The 20,299-nt window shown below is 38.5% G+C and overlaps 1 protein-coding gene across 1 annotated transcript in view; it reads left to right on the forward strand.

Moving 5' to 3' along the window:
- Window positions 1-20,299, forward strand: part of CRYBG3 (crystallin beta-gamma domain containing 3) — a gene marked incomplete at its 5' end in the record, with an annotated part of 65,361 nt that overhangs the window by 25,731 nt on the left and 19,331 nt on the right. The window contains 10 exons of the mRNA XM_082488430.1: window positions 300-439; window positions 1,787-1,901; window positions 3,084-3,119; window positions 4,221-4,354; window positions 6,162-6,288; window positions 10,425-10,567; window positions 12,694-12,820; window positions 13,809-13,841; window positions 17,765-17,874; window positions 18,398-18,524. Of these exons, the coding sequence (XP_082344556.1) occupies window positions 300-439; window positions 1,787-1,901; window positions 3,084-3,119; window positions 4,221-4,354; window positions 6,162-6,288; window positions 10,425-10,567; window positions 12,694-12,820; window positions 13,809-13,841; window positions 17,765-17,874; window positions 18,398-18,524 (1,092 nt within the window). The remainder of the gene's footprint in view (window positions 1-299; window positions 440-1,786; window positions 1,902-3,083; window positions 3,120-4,220; window positions 4,355-6,161; window positions 6,289-10,424; window positions 10,568-12,693; window positions 12,821-13,808; window positions 13,842-17,764; window positions 17,875-18,397; window positions 18,525-20,299) is intronic.

The raw sequence follows: 20,299 nt of genomic DNA on the forward strand, positions 1-20,299 counted from the left end.
TAAATACTGTTGGATCGTTTACTTGGAGAGTGTTTAAACAGCTTTTTGAAGGTAGCCCAACAGGCATAAATGCATAGTTGTCTTTTTTTAAAGTTAGCAGGAGTTGGAAATTTACTTCCCTTAGCTTTTCTGAAAATCGCAGTATTCATTTAGAAACCTTCCATCACGCGAAGCCAGGAGTTAGGTTAGAAGGGTGAGAAGACGGGGGGAAAAGAAGGAAACATTACCGGTTCTTCCCCTGCTGTGATGGGACAGACTGCAAGTGTGGATAAGCCTCACCTTTTGATTTGTTTCCACAGGACTGTGGTGTTCCAGAGGTAGAGTTCTGCCTGGCAGCTGGTAGTACAGAGGGACATCCTATCTGCATACAAAGTGCAGTTGCCAATTTAGAAGAACTGGATGTCGAGAAAAACCCTTATATAAGTGTCAAATCAGGAATGTGAGTACTGAACACTTTTAATAGCTTTTTGCCAGCAAGTAGAGGGGTAACATCATGGGGTGAAAGTCAGTGAGCAATAGGAACAATATTTGGGGGTTTTTTGCTACAAATCAGTTATATATAGTAGATATTCCCAGCTCTACGCTTCAGCATTGTGGTATGTGGGCTCCTAGCAGTGGAACCAAATTTTTGAAGACGTTTTTCCTCTAGTTGCTGGCAGAAGTCTCCTATAATTCCATCTTTGAGTAGCTTTATAAATAGAAGCAGCAGCTCAACAATCATTAGCTTTTAGTTCATTGGAGAATAGATAACTGTCTCCCTAGTCATGCATCCTGTTATAGCTGTAACACTGTGTCTGAATACCAGAAAACTAATATTACCTCATCCAAGCATTCTGCAAGCTACAGCCATATCCTGGCTTTCTGGAGAGAGGTAATGCAATATGATACAGGCCCCTCGGTAGCCCAGGATTTTCTTGTATTGAGCAGAATAGTCTTTTTCCTGGGGTAAACGGCCAGCACTTCACAGTGCCTGAACTCTGGGAATTCCATGCCTCTTACAAATCATTACAGAATGACATTAGCTATTCTGTTAGAGTCTTGCGTTTGTCTTTCCATGTGAGCCAAGCCTCCTTTCCTGTGATCTCACAACATGCGCGTGAAGCTTGAAGTGGTGAAGGAATAAAAAAAAAAATGAAGTTTTATCTTAGTTTTGATAGAACTTAATCTAACTTTTAACTGCTTGTAGTCTCTGTATGTAGTTTTAAGAAAGTAATTTTCCATATCGCTTAATGCCTCTTCCTCCATTCCTTATTTGGTGTACTGACCCGGTGTCCAACTTCTACATTCAGCTTTCTTTCTGATGTAAGAGTTTGAAGGAGTCTTAGTATTTTTAATCTTCATGTTAAAATTATGATAACCTGCTTTCCAAAGGAGTGCTGTAAATGAGAATATTTTAATAATTTCCACTGAAAAAAACAAGTGGGATTGATGTTAGAAGCCTTTTAAATTCCTAAGGTAGCAATTGTAGGTAAAAGTGTCTCATTCTCAGTACTGGCATTGGTTTTGTACACCGTAGTGTAACAAACTGGCTTCTTAAGGTAAATGAACAAATGGGTAATTTTCTGCTCTTTCATTCATATTTAGCTTGGATTGAGAAAAAGTATCCGAGATCTTAGCACTGATGTTGCCAGTGCATTTAAATAGAGCATGGTTTTAATGTGCTGGCGGTATCTAAAACACATTATCTAGCTCTGATGAATACAAAAAGAAAAATAATTTTAATAAGATCATTGTATTTGTAATGCATCTGATTATATTAATAACTCTTTTATCCTTATTGTTATAGGTGGCTTGCTTATTCAGACTTTAATTACAAGGGAGAGATGAAGGTTTTGGAAGAATGCGATTCACCATCTGAAATTCCTTCAGCAGATGTAAAGTCTCTGCGTCCCTTAAAAATGGTGAGGACTTCATGATTCCCTAGTAGGTCATGTGTCTTCCTTTTCCTACTGTTGCTCTCCCAAAGGTTTTGATCTAAGTATAACTTAGGTTCTAACATCCTTTCAGAGTTAATCCTTAAACATGTAATACTCCTCTCACACCACGGTGCGTTTGCAGTGTTGTAATGGCACGGCATTCACTTTGCAGGGTTTGCTGGGCTCCTGCATCTGCCCAAGTAAGAACATATAGTCAGAGGGAGTGCCTAATTCACTAGGACATCTTCCTGGGGAACTGCTGTTGTCTAGGGGAGATCAAATAAGACAGAACTGAAAGACTCATAATTGTATTACAAGCAACACCAATTCATTAACTAAAAAGGCTCTTCAGAGGTTGTTGATTTTCTTTTTGTAATAGTACAGCTACAGTCTGCTGTGGATGGAAGACCAGGTGAGGAGTGTATTATTGAAAAATACCCAGTAGTTTTCTGTGACCACACGTTGCAGAAAATTCTTGGGAGGTGCAGCTAATTCTTGTTTTGATAGAGAGCATGTAGGTCCAAATATGAAAGAGAAGTGGAAGGGTATAACACATAGTTCTACTATATACATAGCAAGTCCACAGAAAGAGAGTTTAAGAGCCACAAAGGAATAAGACCTAACAGCTGTCTTTTTAGTTGCTCATGGGAGATAGGTGTCTTATTACTTCACAGAACGTCATTCGCTAACATTTCCACAGAAAATGTGTTTGTTGTTTTTGCTCTTTGACCATAGACATGAATATGTCAGCCTATATTTTCTGTCTCCTGTAGTTTCTTAGTGTTTCATCATTTGTGCTTAAAAAACTTGAAATATATACCACACAGCTTTAAAAGTTACATTTTAAAAATCGGTCAATGTAAATTAGTTAAAAAACACAAAGTAAATATTTGCTTTAGGGTGTTAATAGGCAACGAAGGAATATTTTAAAATTGCTTGCACCCCTACAGGCTTGTCAACGCACTGATTTTGTTTGTAGGTCAGGTTTATAGAGTCCCTGGCCTTTATGAATTCTCAGAGTATTTAAACTAGTTTTTGGTTTGGCCAATGCTGAAAATGGTGAGTATAATTACAAAGACTTCATGCTCTGATAGTACTGTAAAATACATGACAAAGCATAATTTTAAGTTTTACATAAATACCTTTTTTTTTTTCATCTTTTTTTAGGGTGGACTAAAGGTGCAAATGCCGATGAATGTCAAGGTAGGCACTGAGGACACTGAGAATAAAATATGAGCACACTGGAAATATAAAACCTTTATTTAGACTGTTTTCTTTTTGTTGGGTATGTGATGTTTGATTAGGTGTTCAGTGTTTACTGCTGAAGGAAAATTCACTAATACTGTCAAGTCTGCTTTCTTACTACTGTTTCATGAGATGCAAAAGTGGTAGTAGTTTATTTTTTACATATTAGGAGAATGTCAATTTGCTATAGAAAAATTATAAAGCTTTTACAACATAAAATGAGTTTTCCTGACTGACCTATCAGTCACTGCAATGGAAAGGGGTCAGAAGAGATTTTTCCATTTAATGTACCAAGTTTAAGAAAAAAAAAAAGTGGGAGGATGGGTGGGGAGGAAGAGTGCAGGAATAGGACCTTTCCTTCCTATACCTGATCCCAATACAAGAGTCATGAGTGAGACCGTGACTTTTCTATGATTTAAGGAGCAGAAAACTAATCCAGAGTTATTGCTCCTTTCCCCTCCTTTTTCTAGTTCTCCACAAAAATGCTAATGCTTTATACAAATGCATGCAAGATTCAGGATTTTTTCTAATAAATATTGCAATAAATATTAATACTATTGATAGCTGATATGTGTGGTTTGGCAGATGAGGAATCCAGAGGGTGTGTTAACTGCAGTAACTGAAACAACCTCAGCAAAGTACAGAGAAAGACCTCTTGTCTCCTTTTGAGGGGTCAAGTTCAGTGTGTCTAGCTGTGACCAGGTAGGATTCACTGCAGGCTAATATATACTGCCTAGGCATGGGATTACAAGATAAATCACAGTCTCATAGCTCCAGAGTGCATTTATGTATATAGGATTGTGTGAATAAGTATCCTTCCATGGAAGTGCTTGCAAATAGCCTGACAAGCTTATCTAAATCTAAACAGGGTGTCTTCAGCTTTTAGGGCACTCAAGAATCAGAAGGGCTGGGGAATGCAACCCTGAGTTTTCTTCATAGTGGTGGCTTGTTGGAGGGAGAGGACACGGTGTCTTCCATATACTGTAGCAATATATACCCCCAAACTTTCAAATTACTATTCAGGGCATACTCGGGGCATTTTTCCAACATGTTTTCTAGATAATAATATATGAGAAAACTCACTTCCGGGGATGGTCCAAAGAGTTTTCAGAGAACATCGGTTCTGTCCCAGCTCTGTTTGGTAATGAAGAGGAGTTTCAGGAAATTGGATCAATACGTGTAATTGGCGGAGTGTAAGTATGTTTCACTTTTGCATTTATTTACTTTAAAATAGGAAATCATAACTAAATGCCAAGAAGCGCTAAGGGGTGTTTAGAATCTCTCACTAAAATATTTTGAAAATAAAGGAATATTTATTTCTCTTGTCAATTATCAGCCTTGGATAAAACAAGGTCTCCATATGGCTTATTTATCTAAGGGGATATAGGAGGTTAAAACTAAGTGTGTGAGAGGTGTGAAGTTGGTGTTTACCACTTGGATGCCAATAAACCCGGCCACTTAGTTCCTTACTGACAGTATTCACACAGAGCTTTAATGTATATTGCTTTATGCTTCTGATTGTCTCTAGTTAATTTACTGAAATGGCCTTAGTTAGGTATGGTCAGTCTTCAATTTGACATTTTAATGCCTCTGAAATCTTCACAGATTTTATTGTCTTCATGGTTTTCCTTTGCCACCTGTTGCGTGTTATCTGGAATTAAGAATCCACCCTTATTTTCCTTCGTTGAGGCCTCAGATTGATTCTCTGTTGCCCTGCCCCTCTCATATACACACATGCACAAAAAGGGCTGTGTAACACAGTCCTTGGGTGGATTGCTCATGAGGTAGGCTCAGGTCCAGCTATTCTAGAGAGCTACCAACCCCACATATTGTTCTTTTAACCTCTCCCAAGGCCCAGCAGGATAAGGCTGTTTGAAAGCATACAGGGTGGTTGCTTCTGCCAAAGAGCTTAGCAATAAAATAGTTTTCAGAAACATTAATTTTTTTCTTAGGGGATTTCAATGTTAATACTTCAATATAAAGATTCAGTAACATACATCCTTTCAGGCTGTCGTCAGAATCTTACAAGCACTAAATTCAAAATAAACGTAATTGTGAATACTCAAATAATCTATTTATACATTATGTATTAAGCTATCTGGAAAGCCTCAAATTACTAAAAATCATCCTTTCTTCTGTTGTGGCTGCTTTTATTTTTTAATACTGCAGTAACTTAACCAGCTGAAGTAATGTAAACCAAATGATACTGAAAGTAAAGCTACCCCTGCCTGCCAAATTTCAATCTGACAGAATTTATACAGCAATTCTAATACTTACAAGGGAGTTTTAATGAAAGAAATGCTTACAAGAAAGAAAGAAGGAGGGGGAAACACTTTTTCAAACTAGGATTCATTAGAGCTTTCAAAGTTGGTGTGGAAATGCCTTCTTCTAATCAAGCCCTATCTATTTGTTCAAAATACTTTAAAATTGTTATTCCCTTAGTGCTAAAATATATTCCATGTGCAATATACTGTATATATTCAATTCATTTGTCTATTCATATATATGTTTGTAGATTCAAGCAGGAAACAATATAAGCAGGTGAAATTTTGTTCTGCTGAAATCCATTAATTTTGTCACCAGCTGCAGCAAGGGTAGAATCTTATCATTTATTAATACACTGAAGAAATATGCTGCTTGGTATTTCTCGTTGACAATTGGTGGCTTACAGTGTTTTGGCCACTTGATGCGTACTAGCCTCAGTAGTAGCAAATATTGGTATTGGGGATATGACAGACTGAGAGTACATGGAGAAGCATTACACAAAAAAACTGCTGTTGGAGAAGGAATCACATGGTGGTATTTTGATCCACAAAGAACCCTTCAGGGGTGCCTGTTGTGTTTTCAAACGAGCATTGCTTTGCTTTTTAGCTGAGTCTGTGATACTCATCTTAGTGTTCTAAGGATATTCTCTTCCCCTTTTATTTGTTATGGCAAATCATGTGTGCAGTTGTTCTGCTTTTAGTTATTTCTCTTTCTTTTGTTGTGTGGTTGCTGTAGATGGGTTGCCTATGATAAGGAACGCTACAAAGGCCGTCAGTACTTGCTGGAGGAGGGAGATTATGAAGACAGACACTCTTGGGGGGGAACTGACAGTGTCCTCCTGTCTTTTCGGTTCCTTCAGGCTGTAAGTACTTTTATGAATTTCACACAATTTATGCACAGTGCTATACATAAAGAGGAAGGTTATTCTTTGTATATGGTACAGCTGGCTTGTGTTTAGTCATTCCATTTTTGCCCAACTTCACTCTCATTCTTTTCCTACTTGCTGAAATTTAGACTGCACTGTATACATTGTAAAGCAGAAGCAGGTTCTAAAATGCCTTTGTAAAGTTCATGCAAAGAATGTATCATGCAGAATTCCTTGTCTACCTGCCAGATTTTCCAAGTATCTCACTTCAGCACTTCAAGCTGTTTGAATCTCTAGAACAGAATTTTCTTAAGTTTAACATGTGTAAGTGTACAGTGTAGTTCTTTATTAAAATAAAAATAGCTTTTCAACGCAGCAGCTGTTTCAAGCCTTAAAACAGCATTACCCTCTGTCTCTGTGATTTTTGTGCCAGAAAATTTTGGCAGCAAAAATAATCATGGTGGAAAAATCCCTGCTACTAAAATGTGTTTAGTGATGAAATAATAATAAGTAATAATAAAAACTATAGCAGGGAACAGTATTCGAAGCAAAGTTAGACTTTTCAGTGATGGGGAAACATGAGATTAGAACTTCTTTATTGTTTCCTTTGGTTTGGGGTTTATTTGGGGGTTTGAGGACTTTTTGTTTTAATAGGAACTCTGTGAGCTCTAAATACAGCTGCAAAGGCTGGCTTCTTTTGAGAATCAGATTGTTCGCGCTGAGATTACTCAGTCTTATATACTCAGATTACTCATCTCCTCATCTGAGGAGATGTGATATTCCTAAGCCAGAAATTTTGTGAAGTTTGAAGATAGGCATTTCAGGCAAACTCATTGTCTCAACAGTCATTATTTAAAAAAAAAAAAAAAAAAAAAGTTAATGCAAAACCAAAGAGGCCATGCTTAAATTCACAATTTGCGGGTTTGATTTTTAAGAAAGGCACATAGGAAAAGCTGTCTTTATAATCCGAATCTATTGTATAACTTAAAATAAGTATAGGAGAATTGAAGAACTGAAGAAAAATATTAAATGAATAACTTATTTTCAGGTTTCTGAGAGAAACAGGCAGCAATTTCCTTCTAACTCCTCATTTGCAATGTGCAGAATCCTACTCAGTTACTGACTAGTCTTAGTTTTTCTTTCTTTTCAAGCTGTACATAGGATACTTGAGTAACTTCAGTTGATCTTTTTAAGCCTTCCCCTTGGCAAAGGACATAATTACGAGCTTAAAATTGCGCACGTGCCTAGCAGGAATGACCTTCCACGTGTATGCATGTATTTGACTCATGCCTAGAACAGTCAGGGTGCTCAAGACATTAACATTTTAAAAACATGTGTAATTTGCACTCATATATCAACATACAGCATTCAAATTGGCATATAAATATATATCAATATGTAGGTATTGATAATAAAAGTGTAAGTAATACCTTTCCTTAAATTGTAGCATAACTAAAGGCAATGAGCTAGTTGCCAATAAAATGACTAATGGCGCTGGAATTTTGTTCGGCTTGACCAACAGATTGCCTGCCTCTCTGATGTGCAGTACAGAGCTCGGTGTTCAGGCTTGCCATATGCTCCCATCATGACTTTGTATATGATACTTAAGGTCAGGATTTTAAAAACATTCTAGTACAAAACTCTTGTTTTCAAGAGGACCTGGGCAAAAATCCAAAACTAGTTCTGTACGCTTAAGGCCTCTCGCTGCACAGCAAACATACTAGCTCTTCAGCATGATCTCAGAAATTCTGTCAGGAGAAGCGCAGTAAAGGTTGTGATGGTCTCGGACTCTCTGGGTGTGTTCCTGGATATCAGATCTTTGCTGCTCTTCCCTAGAAATTCTGTTTTAGTCAGATGAATTCGAGAGTCTCTGTAGAAGATTTGTGAAATGTAGCTAAGTTGCATTATTCATGGTCAGCTTAGGTAGAGAGTGGGGCCGGGCATTTTATATGTACTCACCGGTGTGGTCTCATATAGGGGCCAATCCAGCTAGACTTCTTTTTTCTCGGGCATGACACCAGGTGACCTTGACTGTGTTGGCTTTAAGGCCAGCCCATACCTGAAAACAATTTATCCTGGCACACACGGCATGAAGTTGAAGCTAATGAACCCTGTGTACCTGAGTCAGCTTCAGGCAGAGTTGGATCAAATGTCTTTGTGCTGTGCTCCCAAAGCAGGGAGGATGGTGTAGAAGCACGTAAATGGCTCTGTCGAGAGCCAGGCTGCGTACGGTGTGCCTCGTTAGCCTGTGTCAGTACCAGCTCTGTCAGTGTGGCTTAGCGCTATGCAAAGCTATTCAGATGCTCCTGCGCCACGACGCTCAACATGACACGTTCCACCAGAGCTTATTAACGCTAGGAAAATCCAGCCCATGTTTCTGTACAGATATCAGTGACTGCAGTTGAGCTGAGGCATGAATTTAATTTCCTGACAAATCAGAAAGGTTAGATGTTGCACACAAAAGAGGGATTGTTGAAAGTCACCACTCCCCACCCCCTGGTGAAGATGTACATGCATAGAGGCATACTGCAAGAGCTTTCAAGTTTTGTCTGTCTTAAATATTTCTGCTGTGAACAGTAACTATCTCTATTGTGGGGATTCGGAGAGTGTTTTGAAAGCAGAGATAGAAAGGACTTGTAGAATTGTATTGTCTCGTGTACTGCCAGCTCTGTTATCCGCACCTATATTTGACACATTTGGAGTCAAATACAGGGCTTGTTCCAGAGGACAGACAGCACTTTGTACTGTATGCTGGTTTGGGGGACATTTGCGTTTGCTTCTTTTCTGCACTGTCAAATGAATCTGTGAAGCTGGGGTTTGCCCATGGCTGTTGTGATTAGGGGATGAGCGAAGCTTCTGAGACTCTGGCAGTGGAGCAGAGTATGTAGCCTTTGGAGCTTTCCCACTAATATTTTCAAGTCCAAAATGATTTGCCTTGGTTTGAAAGCCTGTTAGTAAGTATTTCTCCTATTGCTTATTGTAAGAGAAGCTGTAATGAAAATTTAGGGAGGCAAAAATGATGGCTGAATTTGAAACGTTTTAAATGTATTCACAATTGTGGATGTATTTCAGTATATCAAATTTAATCAAAGAAATTATGTGCAGATTTGATCTAAATGGCTTTTCAGGAACTCTGAGAAAGTTCTTGCTTTAGGACTGTTAAGCTGGTTTTTATTTGCACTAAAACTGTACTGGTATTTTTTTTTTCTCAAAAGTAGTCTGAAGCTGCAGTTGTTCATGTTCATGATGATTTTGCCAAAAGCTTGTTAGCCTTTTCTCTTGTTTGCAAGATTTACTTATTTTCAACTTACCATAACATTGCTGAATGTCTCAGAAACACTGAAATTGACTGAGTTCATGCTTTTTGGTAAACGTTAAAGGAATAAAGTGAATGGATTGTTGTTTCCCATTTTCCCAAGCAGTGACTGAACGGTGTGCTTAAAATTGCTAAGTGGTTAAAAAGTTGGAGATTTGAAACCCAAATTCAGATAATCTGAAGCTGTGCAAGTAATCTGGTCAAGCACCTATGCTAACTGAAAGCATAAAGCAGTGTGTCATGCAGCGGTGTAAGAGAGAACATGACAGTGTCATGCAGGATTGATTTTATAGCTATAGTGATCAGTCATACAATACATGTATCCAAAAACTGCAAAACTCTTGTGCTGGAAAGTTGATCTTGCCCACTCTTTTCCCCTCCGTGATTATTGCCTTGCCACTGGAAAGGAATGAGGAGGGAGAACTTTAAGTAAAAGACTATAGTGGTGGTAGTGCTTCGAGCAGTCGTTTGTGAAGCTGTTGGAAGAACAATGCTAAATCCCCAACCCTTCTCTTTACCACGCAAGCAACTTTGGACTCTCAGTGATCCTTGTAGAGGAAAGGATGGTGCTGAGGGGCAGCAGGTTCCTTTTCCTTTTCAGTGGAAACCACTGAAGGCCACGTCAGATTGTCAGGCCTCCAGCTATAGGCACTTGGACACCAAAATACCATGTAAAGATCCACACAAGGGACCCAAGTCCCTTCATTGCTATATAAAACGCTGTCTTTCAGGCTACAACTTTTTGCAAAATGTTTTATGTTGTGAAGTGTTACTGAGTTGTGACAGCCTGTCTTCTAACTCCTGTGCTGCCTCTTAGGATTTCATAGAGTCCTCAGTGGCACTTTTTCAGTCTGATGATGAAGATGGGAAAGCATTAGACATCATCAATGAAGAAATCCCTGATTTGGAGCAGGCTGGCTTTGGCCCAGAAACGAGGTCGATTCTTGTGAGAAGTGGAGTGTAAGTCTACTGAAATATATGTATATAAGTATTTTTGTGCACAGTTGGGTTCGGGTACATCTTTTGACAAAATATATTTCACATGGTACAGGTGGTAAACAATTGGAGGAGAACAATGTTTCTTTCAGTTTCCTTGGTAAATGGAAGAAAAAAAATCTTAGTTTTCTCTAAATCTCATGCCTACACCTTGATTTGGATCTGGGCATTCTTGTTACTAGAGAAAGCTTGTGATGTTCCTCCAGAGGTCACACAGACTGTAGTTTCATGATGCAGGAGCTTTGGCAGTAGTACAGAAGAGGGATTTTAGGTATGTTAGGAGTTGGGGATACCTTTTGGGACAGATGGAGCCTGTACAGAAAGGATGAGCTGTGCCTTATTCGTAATAAAGTCAGGCTGCTGGCAATGAAAATTACAACTTTTTAGAGAACTATTTAAACGAAAAGCAGGGGTTTAACCCAAAAGGTATGGAAGAGTACCTGGTTCGAGCTGATACAGCCTACAGGGTGGACTTGGCTGTCTTTCGGTGTGCATATGTGAAGTCCAGGAGGAAAATAAACAGCACAATTGCAATAGATAAGGAAGGTAAATTAGACAGTCTGCAGTGTCTGTTGACAGACACATGCAGTGTTAACTGATGGAGCGAGGACAAAACTTAAATGTGTAGAAGCCTAAAAAATAGTGTGGGGGAACTAGAATGCTTGGCATGAAGTAACAGCTCTGATACAGCAGATACTGCAGAGATTCACAGGAAGGATAAGCAGAGGAGCTACCAACTCTGTCGGAATGATAGAGTGGGCTATTATAGGCAAGGGAATGGTACTGTACATGAAGAATGATAACAAGTGCTAAAACATAAAATACGCTATGGGAAAAGAGCGCTATGGAATCATGTGGGTGGAAATTCCAGACTTCGATGGTAATTTTAAAAGTGCAGTATTAACATTGTCATACCTACCCTAATGGTGATGGTGATTAGGGGTCAGCAACAGTTAAGTGAAAATAAAAAAGCTTCAAACTTAGGACATAGCGGGGGATTTGAACTGTGCATGTAGAGACTGGATATTAGTGTCTTGTGAGGATGAGGTACAAGGATGAAAGGCTGGGACTGAATTGGAGAAGAGATGGTTGAGGAGAGGTACGAATGAGATCTGCAAAATCCTGAAGGTGGTAGACAAGCAGCGTTCAGAATCCTGCATGACAACAGTTGGGGGATGCTTTACAGAACTAGCTGAAGATTGCTTTAAAACAGATTTAGAAGTGGGGAGCAAAAAGCCCTTAGACCAGAGGCAGTGAATTTCTGGAACTTGCTGCTGAAGGGGGCTGTGGTAGCAGATGGCACTAGGAGGTTTAAAAAAACATTAGACAAATTAATGACAAACAGATTCATAAATGGGTGCTAAAAGGACTAGGAAAGAATAGAATGCTTGGCATGAAATATCCCTAATATAACAGTCCAGGGTGCTGGGTGCCTAAGGAACGCACCACTAAAAGTGGCTAAGTTAGTGGCACCTCTCTAACTAGCTCCATCTACTTCTGCCACTGCCAAAGAGTGTGTACAGTGCTAGAGGCACCCTCTGTCTCATGCAGTTGGTGATTTCTTTCTTCTTAAATTGCAACAGGCAAAGTAGGGTGGGAGAAGCTTGAGCTGCCAACCATTGCAAGTTTTTGCTTTATCTCATCGAGCCTTCCTCATTTACTTCTCTTTCTTCTTCACCATTTTTCTTAAATCCAACTGGAAAAGTTGGAAGAAAGACCTGTCTGATGGAGGGGTGCTGACCAGGTAAAGATTCCACTGAGAGAGATTCAAAAAGTTGTCAGCTAAGTGTCTTTCCTCTGGGCTTCAAAGCAAGGCATCATTTCATGCTCAATGTGTAGTTGATAGAAAGGCAGAGACCCGAAGTTTTGTGTTTGTCAAAGTAGTGTTTGCAAAGTAAAAGCAGAAAATCAAGCATGTTACAATTACGTGCCTCTCATTGGGTTTAACGTTACGCTGTCTGTCAGATGGACTTACCAAGAAAACTCCAAAGAAAATTGCTCTATTTAACTCGTTAGTATTTACATCAAACTACACAGAAAAACATGATGTTTTCAGTTTATTTCAGTTTAATTTTTGTGTCATCCTCCAGGTGGGTCGCATATCAGCAAAAATATTTCTGTGGAGAACAATATGTATTGGAGAAAGGAAAATACAAATGTTTCTTTGACTGGGGAGGATCTAGTAAAATCATCATGTCAATTCGACCTATTAAGTTGGTGAGTTACCACAACTTGTTAAGGGGAAAACTTAAAAGAAATGAGAGCTTTGGAGGTCAGAGCATACAATAATGTTATAATGGGGGCTGTGTTGTTTAATCAATTTGTCTATTTACTTGGAAACAATTTAAAGACCCTTGTGAATGACATAATGAGTCTGTTCAAAATGGAGACTGAAATGCACGCTCTGGATCTTTCGGTCAGTTGAGAAGGTTGTCAGGGACACCTCATAAGAAGAACTTCCCTTTGGCAGACTGCATTCATGGAAACAATAAACTGGCCTGGAAAGATTGATGTGCCTTGAAACGTAGTAATTTATAATGCCAATTCATAATGGATATAAAAATACTTGAGAATTTATCTGGCCCATATTGTTTTTTTATAATAGAGGTCTGATAATTTTATTTTCTTATTTTTATGCTAAAATATTTGTAATATGTATAGTGAATAAAGATAGGAAATATTTTAATCTGTTATTAAATCCAAGGTAGTGCAACTTGCCCAAATAGACTAGTGCTAGAACTGTCAAAACCCTAATGCAAACCAAAGACGATCCTCAGTAATAAGTATTTAATAAATGATACTACTGCACTGAAAATAGGAAGGGAACATTTAACCTTACTTTGAAGAGCACGTGTTGAAAGAGGTGTCACAGTCTTCTGTTGTTTTTAATTCTGTCTTTTTTCAAGAAATAGACTCGAAAATAAATACAGAGACATTGACATGGGCTCTAATCCACATTATATGAACTAATTAATGCTGATGCAAGTTCTCTGTGTGGAAAGGCACCGAACAGTCAGGCAGGTAGCTGTGAGCTTACAGGCAGTGGATGGCAGAGGCTGGGGAACAGAATTGTGCCAAGAGCCTGGGAAGTGTGTTTTTCTCTGCTTTTGAGTTCATAATTAACAAATTTCAGGAACTTGACATGTCTTCTAGGAAATTAATTGTTATTAATTTTATTTATTTATATGGATGTGTATTATTGCAGGAACCGCTTGGAACGAATGAGCCTCCACATTTGGTATGTTGACATTATATAACAGTCTCTAGTACTAAACTACATTTAATAATTAAATACAGGTAATCTTGAATGTCATGCTTTGTTACTTCAGGTGATATCCCGATATTATCATGTCCATACAGCAGACCATTAATGGAAGAAACTGGTAGATGTATAAAGGTTAAGTTTGCTAATGTTCTGCTCTTTGCTTTATTTCAGATCATACCCTTGAGTATTCTGTCCTCAAAAAAGCAAGCAGTTCAGTAGGTTTTGAGTGACTTTGGGTCTCTATAGCTATTTATTTTCCTCTTCTTCCTGTTTCTGGAAACTTGATATCACATACATTCATCCTTCTCTTTATGGCATATTTTCTTTCTATTGTTTTGCATTGTCTCTGGTTTGTCACTATCTTGTTCACGTATGAGGTGAAGAATAAAGTATAAACTGCAGAAAATTGAACTGCACTCTTCAAGCCTACAGATGCATCAACAGGGGAAGATGGGTTTTTAGTCTAGTCTTTAGTCTTTGTAGTCTGTTTTTCATTGTCTCCCAAGCATATCTAGATCCTCCTTAAGGAGTAGGCACCACTTGCTCTGTGCTTCCCTTTTCCTCACAGTGACATATGACCTTAACTGAGCACATCCTGATTATAATAAATCTATGATAAATCTCTTGTTCTGATGATTCCCTCCAAAGTTGTGTCTAACTTGGTGACAACTTATAAAGAGAAAGCGGTCCCTATAATTTGCTTGTAGTCTTAAGAATGAGTTAGTTTAGGGTTTTACACTTTTGGTCCTTATCTTACAAGTTTATGTTCCCTTAGTGTACCTTTGTGATATCGTTCTGAAACAAAAACCTGTTCTAAGTGTTTGTGCTCATCACCAAGCATGGTCTGTGTCTCCCATAATGTTCTGTCCCAACAGGACTCTCCTCCCTTCCTGCATTAGTTGGTTGACTTCTCTTTTTCTGTCCTGGTATGTGCTGCTAGCATGAGCGATGAGGTTATATTCCTCTCTCTATGACATGCTTTGAATTAAGCAAATTTGGAAAACTTTATTTCAAGAAACATGACATTTTTTCAGACAAAAGAGACTTTAGAGTTCAATGGTTCTGTTTCAGAAAACTTAAGTATTTTGTCATCTGGACACAATCTCGCTTGGATGCGTATAGTAGCTGTAAGCGCGTGGGAAATACATACATTGTGTTACATAGCAGGTTGACCACACCCTTCTTTTTCTCCAAGTATTCTAGTTCTACAGTTTTAGCATTAGCCCAGGAGTACAGGAAATGTTTCCTGTCTGAAGACATAATTGGTGTATTATTTTAGTCTTAAACACTGATTTCCTGCCATACCTATTCATATGGCAGTTTGTGGCCAAATCCAAAGGCTTGTAAGTATGTTCACAGTAAGGCCTTGGTAAATGATACCAGATAAAATAACCAACTCAGAGGAAACTGGTGGGATCCAAACAGTGGAAGATCATTTTCTCTCCATCTTCAACTCTTCTATTTTTTCAGGATCTACCAAAAACTATTCTTTGAGTGCTTTAATCCAGTTTTGCAGACCTTTAAGATCAATTAAAAACTTTGAAGTTTCAATAAATTGTGCTTTACAGTCTTATTTCCAGTAATGTGAGAAAAAACCCTGTGCGTGTATATATGTATAGTCGCCTTTAATTACTGAAATGTACTAGACTGTATTTTGCCTTTTGTGTTCTCTAATAGCAGCCTTAACACTGTTTATAAAAAATACTATCCTGATTTATCACAATCCTGGTTTTCATAGGATTCTGCCCTAAAGCTAGGGAAGGAAGAATATTGCTCATATTGCTACTGTTCTCTTTGGAAGGGAGATATTTTAAGTAAGTTTTTATGGGAAAACATTTAATCACTTAGGATAAGTAAAGGACAGTCTTTTGGATAACTATGAAGAATTTCCCGTTCAGGGTAAAATAAAAGTTTCCATGTATGGAACAGTCTCTTAGTTTGGAACTTCAAAGCATGATGCGTATGAGCTGGCAAATCCTTAAGCATCCTAATGTTTGACCCTTGTATAAGCCATACACAGGTTATTTTGAATGATTATACATTCTCCTACCTTTAATAAACATGTCTGAGCTAAGGGAACTGTTTTCACTGTCTACAAAAGCGTGTCTCTTCTTCATTTCTGTTTTTAATTGCTCATCAGAAATTGAAAAGCAACTAAATTTTCTTAAATCTCTCAGTAACTTCCCTGACCTTTTCCTCCTGCCAGGCTCCCTAATAAACAAAGTACATATAATGTAAGAATGCCTGAAATGACAAACTCTAAAAAGCCATTCACTTTATTTATTAAAAGTAAAACTTGGTTTTGTCCAGCAAGAACAAAGTCTCTTTAAATAGCAGCTGACTTTTACAGATGACTTAGGAAGCAGAGGTAATTGTTGTGATAACTTGTATTTTAACATGCTGTCCATGGATGTATCAGGAAGCGAAACCTCGTGTAGTAATGACAAAATAGAGGTAGCTGCAGTTTGAGACTAATTGCAGATATGCAGTGTTTTTACGGAGGAATCAGTGCTTCACCCCAGCTTTTGTCAAACTAACACCATAATTCATTGTTAGATATATTCTATATAAAAATGAGTAATAGGTCTTTTTTTAAAAGCCTTGCATAACATCTGGACTATGAAAAAAAGACAGTGTATATATATTCCTTATAAAGAACTTTGAGATGTGGGTAGAAAATACTGTGTAATCACAGCTTAAATAGATGTTTTGTGACATAGCAGTGCAATTATATTTACAGAAAAATCAGTTACACTTTATATAGTAACTGATTTGTGTTCTCCAATTTGTAGTTATAGCATGCAAGGCCAGGTTAAGCCTTTCTTGTTCTTTCTAACAGGAAACATACTTATTTCTTTTAAAAACGTAGTCTGAGCTTTTCCATAAAGTCTTTTCTGATACTTGTGTTTGGCCTTCTTGCTCTGTACTGGCAAAAGCATTTGATTTCTTTTCTTTGGCAGGAAGCTAGGCCAATTTGGGGCATGAAGGGGGAAGTAGCTCTTGCAACAGCCATCGTGTTTTTCTTCCATTACAGAATATGAGCTGTTCTTTTGATACAGTTAAATTTTTCATTCTTTTCCAGCCTTTCTTTCAGGCCTTAAAGTGAAATTCACCTCAGTTACACAATGGAGGCCCAAGGGTATAGAATTCTAGGCGACTTTGCTATAGATCATCTATAGATCATAGGCTATATCATACTATTTTTTTCTTTTTTTTTTTTTTTTTCTTTTACTACAACACTTTCAACCTTATTGCTTTTTTAGGGTGAATTGATCACATCTTACTGGTAGGGTATGGTTCAATGTGGCTTGAAGTGCTTCACCATGACACAGAAAAAAAGCTTAGCTGAACTTCAGAAGTTCATGGTGCATCTACCAGGCTGTACCCAGTTCCCCCAGAAATTCTCCTGCTAGTTCTTGGATAAGAAACTACCTGCAATCACTGTGGTCACAGAAGATTCCAAGGCATTTTGTCAGCAGTATCTTTTTGACCAACGCTTCCCTGTCCTGTTTTGAACACTGGATTGCTGAGCTGTAGCAAGAGTTAGCTGCAATTCAGGGGTACTTTGGATGGAGGATAACATCCTTCAGTCCTAGCCATCTCTTTTTCTCTGGGCCTTCTGTTGCTGCAGTGGAACTTATGCTTGATACCACTGCCTTAGCATCACTGGGAAGCATCCTGTACCGGACCCAGAGACAGTAAAGCACTTGATCTTTCTAAAAATAAAGCAGCTGTAGAAAAGTAAAAGATTCCTTAAATGAGAATTCATTATTTTTATTGTATCTGTGTGAATTGAATGGGTACTTCTCTAAGAGCACAGCTATCTCTGTTTACATTAATGATAATGCGTTCATTTTCCTTCTAGTCATTGCTTTTGTTTTGTTTTGTTCTTGTAGCTCAAAGCTTTCAGTAATACACATTTCCAAGGAGCATGTATAGATTTCACAGCAGAAGTTTCTGATTTTACATCATTCATACCATGTTCTTTTAAGGTTCTTCGAGGATGGTAAGTCTGTTGTTTTACATGCCACCATTTTAAGTAATATGAAATTTTTTTTTAAACGCTACTAAATTTCAGACAGCTGAAAGCGCATAACACATGGCCATCATATTCCATCATGTCTTAGCCCCTTTGTCTTGCAGTGCATCTCAGTAACTGTCGTACTGTCATTGGTTTGGGTAGTATGCATTTTGCTTTCCCTGTGGGAAGTTTGCACAGTTACTGCAATTCTTTTTTTAACTCCACTTAGAATTTATTCCAGATTTTGAGAACTTGGTACAGTAGAAGTGTCTGCATTCCACTCGCGTCGTTTGACTCTGGAACTGAGATTTCTGTACCACGCGATTTGATTTTGCTGCTTTGGTTGCTTTGTGGCATAGCCTTTCAAGTCACCTTACCTTTAAGCTTAACAAGAACAAACAAATTTTTTATTCCTTATTTCCTTGGGAAATATTAAATCTTGAAAAAAAACCTTACTGTTAATAAGCAGCTAGAGCAGCTAATCTTTTTTGTTATGTTATTCTTGCAGTTGGCTCCTGTATTACCAAGGGGAAATCACTGACAATCACTGTGTGCTGGAAGAAGGCCTCTACGTTGACCTCAGTTCCTGTGGCTGCCCGACTGCTACGATCAAATCCCTCAAGCCTATTCAATATGTAAGGACTTTATTTTAAAAAAATAATGTTTTGGAACACTTTTCCTAGTCAGATGTCTGAAGCAAGTGCTTGCACTAAACAAACTCCCACTCAGGGAAAACAGTGAACTTTGTTTTCTTGGCTTATGTGATTTTTTGGGTTAGGAACAAGCCAGGCTGCGTGCATGTGTGCATGTGGTCACTTGTAGGCACACAGTCTTGGGTGTTCTGGGCTCAAAGTAGCTCTTTTGTACAAGTTGCATTGGTTTCTGTTTTTCTCACTGGTCTTTATAATACAGCTCAGCAGCTTAGCAGGCAGTGAGACGCTGATTTTGTCATGGTGTCTAACTATGCAGGACTTCTTTTATTAGGCTTACAGCCAGGGTTCAGAGTTAAAGCAAAGTACGCACAGAAGACGTACAAATTGAGATTACAAGGTAGCTACCATATACTTGCCATAATCTGTTTAATTACTATTTTACAGAAATACAAAAATGGTTTTCACCTCCTAATGGCATCTCAAACCATGGGTCAATAAAGTGGTATAATATACCACGCATGTGGCCTGTCTGTATGGCACATCAGATGGTCCAGTCCAAAGCTCGTGTGGCCATCCTTTGTCTTGATGACTTCTGGATGCAGGGCAAGTACTTATTACACATGCATATAGTCTTCACGTGACTTTCAGGTCATGTTGGTTGTACTACCTAAGGACACAACTTGCAGTCAAATGACCTATTGTAGCAGTAAGGTGAGATACGAGGTCCTCTATGGTCAGGAGATTGGACAGGATTGCATTGTACTATCCAGTACAAGATAGTTACAGCTTTTTGGATCCTGTTGTTATCCTGCACACGAGACATATGCCTCTGGAGTCTTGCTTTTTGAGCCATTGTTCCATGTCTTGGTATGTTCTATGTAAGAGCATAAAAGATTAGCTGTTGGTATAAGAAAAGCAAGTGGCTGCTCTGCCCACTCCTCTCTAGCACTGACCAGTTTCTCCAAAACTTCCTCCTTCCCTGATCACAGAACACAAATTCAGTCTACGTGATGCGTGCCCATCAATGTAACTCTTACGAAACCAGACTTCAAAGGTTATTCAATTCATTTTTCTTCAAGTGTTAAAGTTGTCTTTTCTATTTGTGAACAGATTTTTAAAAAACAAAACAAACAAAAAAAACCCAAACACCCAAAGCCATGGGGATGGTGGGAAGAATCTACATCTGGAGTTTGAGAGCTGGTGTTTTCACTAGGTTAGATAGATGCAGTGACTTCAGTGCAGCTATAGCTTCACTGAGAGTGTGGTTTTCAGATTAAAGATCTCCTTTTCATGTCAGGCTTTTGGACTCTGCTCTGCTCAATCAGAGTGAAGTTTTGACTTGAAATGGTAGGTCTCATCTAAATCCCCCAGCCTGTAATCTCATAGGGAAGGAACTATGCAGTTTGGCATAGTAGGAAGCTACTGGCAGCCTTTGATTACCAAGGGCCAAGTCCTGGGAGAAGTGTGCTTGGCAGGCTGTGTGTGGGAAGCTTACACACGTCTTCCTGTACTTTGTAAGGGGCTTGCGCCTCTTAGTTCAGTTCCTCTGTTGCAAATAGGAGCCCTTGTATTTCACAAAATCGAGGCACTAAACAGCATAAAATGCTGTTGAACCACACCTGTTTTACAAATAGAAATGCCCTCATCAGCCCCTAACACATTGTATACTCTAGTCGCACAGGACAGTGCTCAGAGGCATTGTGTGGTACAGACATGATGTTAAGCACGCAGCATAAGTTTGATCAGTGGTCAGAAAA

The sequence above is a fragment of the Vanellus vanellus genome (genome assembly GCF_965231255.1).
Source record: "Vanellus vanellus genome assembly, chromosome: 1".
NCBI classification, from domain to species: Eukaryota; Metazoa; Chordata; class Aves; order Charadriiformes; family Charadriidae; genus Vanellus; species Vanellus vanellus.